Raw genomic sequence first — 9875 nt, 5'->3', positions numbered from 1 at the left:
CACCGACCTGCCGGACACCGACCTGCTGGACCCCGACCTGCCGGACACCGACCTGCCGGACACCGCTCACCGACCTGCCGGACACCGACCTGCCGGACACCGACCTGCCGGACCCCGACCTGCCGGACCCCGACCTGCCGGACAGCGACCTGCCGGACCCCGACCTGCCGGACAGCGACCTGCCGGACACCGACCTGCCGCTCACCGACCTGCCGCTCACCGACCTGCCGGACACCGACCTGCCGCTCACCGACCTGCCGGACACCGACCTGCCGCTCACCGACCTGCCGGACAGCGACCTGCCGCTCACCGACCTGCCGGACACCGACCTGCCGCTCACCGACCTGCCGGACACCGACCTGCTGGACACCGACCTGCCGCTCACCGACCTGCCGCTCACCGACCTGCCGGACAGCGACCTGCCGGACAGCGACCTGCCGCTCACCGACCTGCCGGACAGCGACCTGCCGCTCACCGACCTGCCGGACACCGCTCACCGACCTGCCGGACACCGACCTGCCGCTCACCGACCTGCCGGACACCGACCTGCCGGACACCGACCTGCCGGACACCGACCTGCCGCTCACCGACCTGCCGCTCACCGACCTGCCGGACACCGACCTGCCGCTCGCCGACCTGCCGGACGCCGACCTGCCGGACGCCGACCTGCCGGACGCCGACCTGCCGGACGCCGACCTGCCGCTCACCGACCTGCCGGACACCGACCTGCCGCTCACCGACCTGCCGCTCACCGACCTGCCGCTCACCGACCTGCCGCTCACCGACCTGCCGGACACCGACCTGCCGGACACCGACCTGCCGGACCCCGACCTGCCGGACCCCGACCTGCCGCTCACCGACCTGCCGGACACCGACCTGCCGGACACCGACCTGCCGCTCACCGACCTGCCGGACACCGACCTGCCGGACACCGACCTGCCGGACACCGCTCACCGCTCAAACACCCACAAGCATGAAAACAACAAAGATATCGACTGTTTAGAGATAACCAACTCAATGCTTCCACCGCTGCACGCTCTTATCCATGCCGGTGTGTTTCAGTACAGGAACGAGAAAAAAAGTACGTAAACCGTCTGCTGATCTCTCCATTTTTATTTTGAGTCAAAGGCATATTTGATCATTAAGTTCTAACACAAAGTTAATGCATCATGACAGGATAAAAAGGGCTAAAAGATGTTCACTATCTACACATCAGAGAACTATTAAACACTAAGGGAAATGAAAATGTAGAAATATATACAGAGTTTCATTCCAAAATGAGAAATCCACCCTTTGAAAGATTTGACACGTAATCTTACAAGACAGCTGGCATGAAAGCAGAACACAGTGGAATATAAATGAAGTCTTCAGCCTTTAGAAACACATTGTGAAGGATGATTCTCCATTTTAAATACAACGCAACAAACGTGTGCAGATGTGGATCGGCTGTGGAGTCGTGTGTATATGAACGATTAAATCTATAATGGTAATTGAGGAAAAAGTGAAACCCTCAATACAACAATATGCAAACTGTCATTTCAAAATAAAAGCTTAACAAAGTGTTTGAGCTTTACAGGAACGAGGCATCAAGTCCATCGCTGTGAATTAAATCTAAACATCACACCGAGGTCCAGGAAGGAAAACTGGACTAAAAGGCCAGTTGAGATTCATGCTAATGTGAGCTGGACCTGAATCACAGCAATTATGAATTCTACCATGAGAGACTGTGGTCAAACTACCAAACATCTCACCTGCTGCAGAGCGAAGGCTTCACTTGCAGTCTTCTACACAGCAGTTCACATTTTATCTTGATTATTTAATAAGGAATGAGAAAAACAACAAACTTTGTGAGCCATTTGTTCTGTTCCTATGGAAACCCATTGAGGACGTACAGTAGGGCTGCACGATATTGGAAAAAACTGACATTGCAATATTTTCTTTTTCTGCGATATATATTGCGATATGAAAAAATACAGGAATTTTCACCAAATGACTTGAATAGCTCTATCAAGCCTTGCCCCTTTAAGAAGGTGGCCTTGTGGGTAACCTGCACGGGTGACGTAGTAGGAAGTGAGTGTGTTTTTGTTTTTAGCCGCAGCCAGAGTGAGCTGCAGGATGCTAAGTGAGTAAAGTTAGCTAAAAACTTATCTCTTCACTTTAGCCTTTAACTAGCTATGACTTTCCCGATACAGGCCTTAAACTCTTTTTTTTTTTCTTTTCTCACTTTGCTTCGCACTTATGCACTGCTGCACTTCTTTTAAAATTTGTATTTTACTTGATTTTATGCATCCTATGTACTCTATTTTTTAACTTTATTTTTATTATTATTTTACAGTGGATTTTATTTTCCATCTTATGTTATGCTCATTCTATGTCTATTTTCATGTGAAGATGCATTTTATGTATTCTATTCTCATCTTTATCTTATTCTCACTATCATTATCAAGTTTTATGTGAAGCACTCGGTGCATGTAATTTCTCTGTTGTAAAGCACTTTGAGCTGCATTTCTTGTATGAAAGGTGCTATACAAATAAAGTTTATTATTATTATTATTAAAGTTAGCATAGTTATCGGGAAAAGAGCTTAGAGCGTCACCGAGAGGCCGTGCATTATGTTCGCTGCTGTACCGAAATAAAGTGCCAGTCCTCCACTGCAGAGTCGGTCCGGACTCTGAGTTAAAAGCTTGTTACCAGCTACGAGCCAGGCTAAGCTATAACAGGCTAGCACAACACCAGAGGCTTCCCAACTAACGTTACGGTTCGGAGCCACGAAAGCTGGAAGGTAACATACGCCGCTCTTATAACAAACCCTTAAATCGGAGTAAATGATGTTATATCAGACAGACTTCTCTTGTAGATTAGTCATGGAAAATGAGAACCGTGCGAGTTTTCCTTTTGTATCAAGCAGCAAAAAAGTTGTAGCATGACGTGTTTGAGTTAATTTGCCTTACTTAACATCACACGTCCTGCGATGTGACTATTGCATCGCGATGACGATGCTGAAACGATATATCGTGCAGCCCTAATGTACAGTATATTCATATATTTTATTTATGGCGTTTTATGGTGATAAAGAGTTTCCCGGCCGCGAGCCTCGTTATCTGGGCCGGTGGTTGGCCAAGAGGAAGTCCTTGTCTTTGCAGGTGAGGCAGAGTTTGAGGTTCCTGAGCGAGCCGCCGGCGCAGCAGAACGCCCAGACGCCCATCAGGAACATGATGACGTAGGTGGGAACCAGACTGCCGACGTACTGAGGGTTCTGGAAGGTCTGCAGGAGGAGAGGAACCAGATCAACAACCAGAACATAAACACTCTGAAAAAAGGATGTGGCATTTTCAGAGGTGGGGACTCAAGTCATGTGACTCGGACTCAAGACTTGAGACTTGACTTGACTTGGGTTCTGGTGACTTGGGACTTGACTCTGACTTGTACTTTGATGACTTGAAAAGGTTTCTAAAGTCTTGACTTGAGATCTTGTGTTTGTGTAAATGACTTAGATTGAAAGTGATGAGATTTGTTCCAGCAGACTGAATTTAAATTCTGTTTTCTGAATTTGTATGGAATGATTGAATTTATTGAAGTTGAAACTGATTATAGAAATCAAACTCATGATGCTCTTACCAAGTTTTTATCCTATTAAAACCATATTGCATTGAAAAGTCCTAGATATTTAGTTTTCTTTAAGATATTAAATTGATACTGGACTCTTGATTTGTTCTGACTTGACTTGCTGTTCTACATTTAGACTTGAGACTTGACTTTAATGACATGACTTGGGACTCGAGCACAGTTGACTTGGGCACACTTCTGGTCACTCACCAGACAGGAAACGAGCAGGTGGCTGATGACGACGACGGCCAGCGACCACCAGCGCTGCTTCTCACAGGCGTCGAAGAAGACGACGCCCCAGAACATGTGTAGCAGGATGATGGCCATGGTCATGAAGGCTGGGCAACAAACAGCCGCGTTAAAAATGAAGATTACTGCAGCGAAATGTAAATGTACTCTTCCCCGAGTTCATGTTAAACACTTAAAGAAAAAGTTCTGTATCATCAGTCTGTGATGTTCAACACATTCAGAAGTTAGTTAGTGATGAAGTTTTGTAATTTTCCGTTTTGGTGAACCCACTTTCCCTCAACCTGCCTCATCTACTTCTACTGCAGTTAGTGATTTACTACATTTCCCAGAATGCCTTTTGACAAGAGAAGGGAGATGAACTTGTTGTATTCAGCTGCTGGTTTTACATGTAGGAGGAGAGAGAGAGAGGGAGTGGAAATGTTTTTCCAGTCTATAAAAAGTGAGAGTCTCCCCTTCCTCAAACCCAACCTGTCCCAACCTGTCTCTCTGCTGCAGTGCATTCTGGTCTCTCTCCTGCTCCTGCAGTGCATTCTGGTCTGTCTCCTGCTCCTGCAGTGCATTCTGGTCTCTCTCCTGCTCCTGTGGTGGAGAAACTGGTCTCTCTCCTCTTCTACGATGGATTTCTCCCTGTATGATTGTTGAACGTCTCTCGGTGCAAAATGGCGGCTCTAGAAAGAAGCCCTCGCTCTTTGATTCTGAGGGACTGACACCAAAACCTGACGTTTACCGCTGATGTTTTACATCCTGAAACATTTTCTCATATCAAACTCCACTGGAGCTGCTGGAGTTGTAGCATTTATTATTGAATTGTCCTTTGCATGCCATGATACATTTACCAAAACTACAAGCTGCTGAGTGTAAAAATGTTCATGTCTGCCTCCTAGTGGTCGTTTCAAGTCGAGCATGTGGGAGTCTTCAGCTCTGATTTCAGACTGTCAGCAGTACAAGGTCATAAAGATGACAATTATAATTTGTACTCACACTAATAAAATCAACTCTACTGACGAAACATGAGTGATGTCTGCTTGATGTCAGTTTGTTTATGGTTGATTTTAAATTAAAAACTAAAAATTATTTTAGATGTGTGCGTTCCAACGTGTTAAACCTGTCAGCACCTCCAAGTTGTAGATGAGATGTCAACCTGTTTCTCCAATTCTTCTGATGTGAACATGAACGCAGCCTCGGCACATTGTGACCCCCCCCCCCCTCCACCTCCCCCCCCCTCCTCCTACCTGAGGACAGGAAGTAGTGCTGTGAGTCTCCATGGATCCCCACGGTGCCCGGCCCCACGGAGTCGGCCAGGATGTTGACCACCGAGAACGCTCCGCTCATGAAGCCGAAGCCGAGGCCAGACACTGAAACGACACACACACGCACACACACACACGCACACGCACACACACACACACACACACACACACACACACAGGTAGTTGACACACAGCTGTCCATCTGATTGGAGGTGTGAGGAGACAGAAACTGAGCTTTAAAACTCTGCTGTTGGTTGAAATTCAATAAAAGTTCAGATTTCCAGTTTCAGTTTTTAAATCTCTAACATCAGGAGTAAAAAGTCTCCGCTGCTTTGACTATGAGTGAAGCAACAGTCAGCAGCTCCAGAGTCACATGATGAGCGGAGACAGGGTTAAACAAAAAGCAACTGTTACTACCGTCTCTCTCACACACACACACACACACACACACACACTCACACTCACCGTAGGCGAGCTGGCGGATGGAGATGGGCATGGTCTCCTCCTGACTCAGGGCCAGCAGGCCCTCGTTCGCCTTCCTGCAGAACAAACAACAGTTTCACTCGCACAACAACAGGAAGAGGGAAATGTGTCGCTGGAAGACGATCCTCCGCTCCGACAAAGAGCCGCGGCGCTTTGACAGTTCCCGCTGAAAAGGCTGAAGGTGGAAACTGGGGCAGCGGGACACCGGAGCGGAGATGCATGCTGGGAAACGGTCGGCGGCCGAGTCGGTCAGAGCGGCTCCTCCGTTCTGAAGATTACAGCCGGCTGCTCACACACTGAGGAGCGACTGGCTGGAGGAGACAGACACTCCAACACACTGCAGCTAATTTTACTTTATTTCTATCTCATTTATGTTTGAATCTATGCTTTGGGAACATGTACGTCATGCCAATAAAGCTCATTGAATTGAGAGAGAGAGAGAGAGAGAGAGAGAGAGAGAGAGAGAGAGAGAGAGAGAGAGAGAGAGAGAGAGAGAGAGAGAGAGAGAGAGAGAGAGAGAGAGAGAGAGAGAGAGAGAGAGAGAGAGACTCTAACGTGTGACATCACGGTCACAGTGCGCCCCTCAGACCAGGACGTCCCAGTCTGCCTTTCTAATGCATAACGTTCTCCTTAATGTCTAAAACTGATGTGTTTCCACATTGTGTCTTTGTGTCAAATCTTTGTAGCTTTGACAAAGACACACTGGAAACACATCAGGTCTAAACATCACAGTGAACATCATGAGGCAGACTGGAGGCAGACTGGTGGAGTCGCTGTCTGGGAGGTTTCATGCAGACTTGACACTTTTTGACCAACAGCTCTGTCCCACACAAGGATGCAGCTGGACGTCTGTGTATTGACAGACCAGAAGGCAGACTGACTGACAGACTGACTGACTGACAGACTGACTGACTGACTGACAGACTGACAGACTGACTGACTGACAGACTGACAGACTGACAGACTGACTGACTGACAGACTGACTGACTGACTGACTGACTGACTGACTGACTGACAGACTGACTGACTGACAGACTGACTGACTGACAGACTGACAGACTGACAGACTGACTGACAGTCTGTCGCCCTCCAGTGGATCGGTCAGGTCAGACAGAGGGAGGAAGATTTTAATATTTTACTTAATAACTTGTAAACCAAAACCTTCAGTGCGTCCACAGGAAATGCTTTCTGTCCAGCAGCTTCAGAGAGAAGCTTTCTGTTGGTCCTGAGCTGTAACAAGTGAGGTGTTCAACATGTGGCCCGCCTCACCTGTCAGGACCGTCATGTGATGTGGAACGCTTTCTACAGACAAACTGTACTATGGAGCCCAGAAGCAGCCATCAGGAGCCATGTTGGGGCCACGATTTACTATAACCTGCATGATACGCAACTCAAACCCTCATTTTGTTGTATTTGTGGGAACAATAAATATTTCATTGCCTGGATTTGGTTCAAATGAGCTCCTGGTTTTGGTTTATTGGTGCACATGAGATAAAATGTGTTCCCTTGACCGGTGCTCTTGCCGTGCGCTCCACAGGTGAAACGTGCGCACGAGTTTCCAAAACGTTCCCTCGACATAATGACATCATGCTCCGGATATAAAACGTGTTCACATCATAGAGTCGTCACACAGCGGTGATTTCTTTTTAAATGTGTTAACGGGAAATCAGGCAACATGTTTTCAGAGTTTGTTGAACTCAGCGGCTCGGCTTCCTGGAATAACTGATGTGCCGTTTTAATTGTGGGAACGCGATCAATATTTCGTGCGCTGAAATTATGAATTTGTGGGAATGAAAAAAGCACATTGATGGAACAAAAAGTATTCTATGTGCATGAATTAAGCCAAACCGAGGACATGTATGAACCAAACTGAAATGTTTCTCATGCGCACAAATACAAAGAGTTCGGACCGTGAGCACGTCACAGTGAAACATGGCCGACAGAACTTTCTGTCTCTGCGGCTCCGCAGCGGACAGAGAGAAGCTGAGAGAGAGAACGGAGGAGTGAACATGGAGATCTGCCGGCTGTGTGAGGCAGAGGGTTCGAGTTGAGGACGGAGGTCAAAGCGTCAGACGGAGCGACGAAGCGTCGTCTTACTTCAGCAGCTTGTAGTATCCGAAGCGGAAGAGCTCCTGCAGCAGGACGGACAGCACCACCCCGAAGATCAGCAGCCCCTTCTGCTGCGCCGCACTGTCCCGGTTACTGATCTGCACCGACACGAACCACACCAGAGAGGCCAGCAGCAGGGACACCAGCCAGAAGAACGCTCTGCACACACACACACACACACACACACACACACACACACAGGGAAACAATATAGGAATTTACATATGAATTTATAACACTTTCCTTAACTTTTTTGTGTTTTTCATACTTTTAAAGACCTGTAAATTGTCAAAAAAAAGTGAATAATCTGATGTCTAAAGAAAGACTCTATTCATTTTATCAGTGCAGAATAGATGAAAGCCACAAGCAGCCGACTCGCTGCAGTGTTTTCTACTGCGCTCTACCTGTTGGTACGGCTGCAACTAAACATTATTATTCATTATCAATTATTTGTTCGATTCATCATTTAGTCAATCGTGTCCACCTCAGTTCAGAGTCCAAAGTGATTCTTCAGTCCGACCAGCAGACAGAAACACAGAGGAGTCTTTAATAAAGAGATGAAACAGAAAAGCAGCAAATCTGAGAAGCTGGAACGAACAACTGATTGAGATTCTTACTGAGTATTTGACTAATATGATTTTCTGTTCATCCACCAGTGATGAATGTTTCAGAACAAACTATCAGAGTCAAATCTTATATGTTCAGAGTCACAAAACTCTTCTGACTGATTCACCTTGAAACCAGCAGCTTCAGTCTGAGCTCAGTGAACTGCTGCAAACCAAACTCACTTCAGACTGTGATATTCATGTTTTCATCACATTAGTAATGAACACTGTGAACTACAGAGCTGTCCGTGAAGCAGCCATCCGGACAACTGGGACCAGGAAGTAAACTGAAACAGTGATCACTACCCGATTATATTTCAAATTTAATAACGCTAATCAATACTGCAACTGATTACTTCTTATAAAGGCCCAGCCAGTAATGTTAAATTGTCAAAAATCGTGTTTAATGTATTTGTGTAGTTTTGTAATCTCTGTTCTGTGTAGGAAGGCTCGTCGGTCGCCGGTGTGTCAGTGATATCGATCCTTAATAAACTAATAAATCAACGCGTGGTTGCAGTCTAGTCTGGACCCACCTGAAGCCAGTACCGCTGATTAACAGCAAAGTAGTAAAATAATGTATGTGTGTTAGTTTATGTGTTATTCAGTGATGGACGATACCAAAACCTCGGAGTCAACTCCTAGGTCCATTATCGGACACAGAGCCAAACCTGATCGCAGGTAACGGTTAATGGCGGTTAGTGTTTTCTTGGCATTGGTAATACATGTGTCGTTACAAAATTAGGCATATGTATTTATAAACTAGCTTGAATGCCGCGGACTGGACTGCCTGTTGATGCGGGTCTAAGTTTTGCTGGAATAAGGAAAGAAGCAGCCCAGACAACGACGTGTCCGAAAATGGAAGCAGTTAGCTAAGCAGTGCCGGGACTGAGAGCAGCTAGCCAGACCGGAGCTAGCTAGCTAGCTAGCCGCTGCGTGTCGGGCTTCAGTCAGAACCGAGCCGGGTTCCCGGGGAAACCCGCCGCCTCGCGCCGGGCTGCTCACCCTGCGATCAGGAAGATGACTCTCAGCGGGTCCCGGGCGATGGTGAACAGGAACAAAGCGATGGCGGGGCCGAAGGCGATGAAGGTGCAGCCGAAAAACACCGACGCGGTCATGGTGGCTCGTGGTGTGGAAAACTGCCCGCGGCGACCGGACGCGCCTCGTCTCGTTCCTCTGAACCAGATCCGTGAAGGTTCTTTATCTGTAACTGTGGACTAACACGCTGTTGTTAACTAGTACTTCTCCTTATTCTCAGCATATTCCGGGTTTCTGATGACGTCATATCTTTTCACGTGACAAATGAAAAGATTGGGTGCGTTCGTTAATCCAACCCGTCTGATAGTAAGTCACGTGACCAGACTGGACATGAAGAAACAAGCCGCTGGATTCAGTGTTTTCAGATCAGAGGAGCTGCGCGGTGGCGCCGCCACGCGGAGAAAAGCCTTTTAACTGTTTAACTGTTTAACTGTTTAACTGTTTAACTTTTTAACTTTTTAACTGTTTAACTGTTTAACTGTTTAACTGTTTAACTGTTGCACCGTCTGTAAACCCGCCGGCCTGCAGCCCGGCACG

General features: G+C 47.4%; 1 protein-coding gene across 1 annotated transcript; it reads right to left on the bottom strand.

Annotated features, from left to right (window-relative positions):
* Positions 1-1095: 1095 nt before the first annotated feature.
* Positions 1096-9589, bottom strand: aph1b (aph-1B gamma-secretase subunit). Its single transcript, XM_071927401.2, has 6 exons — positions 9306-9589; positions 7687-7857; positions 5571-5644; positions 5088-5210; positions 3817-3944; positions 1096-3265 (listed from the first exon to the last, which is right to left on the bottom strand). The coding sequence occupies exons 1-6, from the start codon at positions 9416-9418 to the stop codon at positions 3098-3100; spliced, it is 777 nt and encodes a 258-aa protein (XP_071783502.1). The 5' UTR covers positions 9419-9589; the 3' UTR covers positions 1096-3097.
* Between the last annotated feature and the right edge of the window lie 286 nt (positions 9590-9875).

Source organism: Centroberyx gerrardi, chromosome 1 (genome assembly GCF_048128805.1).
Source record: "Centroberyx gerrardi isolate f3 chromosome 1, fCenGer3.hap1.cur.20231027, whole genome shotgun sequence".
Lineage (NCBI taxonomy): Eukaryota > Metazoa > Chordata > Actinopteri > Beryciformes > Berycidae > Centroberyx > Centroberyx gerrardi.
This window is presented reverse-complemented; position numbering and strand designations above follow the sequence as displayed.

Excerpts from the sequence above, each read along its gene's own strand:
- aph1b (XM_071927401.2), bottom strand. The coding sequence starts at position 9,418 with ATGACCGCGTCGGTGTTTTTCGGCTGCACCTTCATCGCCTTCGGCCCC. Across the intron at positions 7,858-9,305 it reads GTCATCTTCCTGATCGCAGG|AGCGTTCTTCTGGCTGGTGT; the intron begins GTGAGCAGCCCG and ends GTGTGTGTGCAG. Across the intron at positions 5,645-7,686 it reads GGATACTACAAGCTGCTGAA|GAAGGCGAACGAGGGCCTGC; the intron begins GTAAGACGACGC and ends TTTGTTCTGCAG.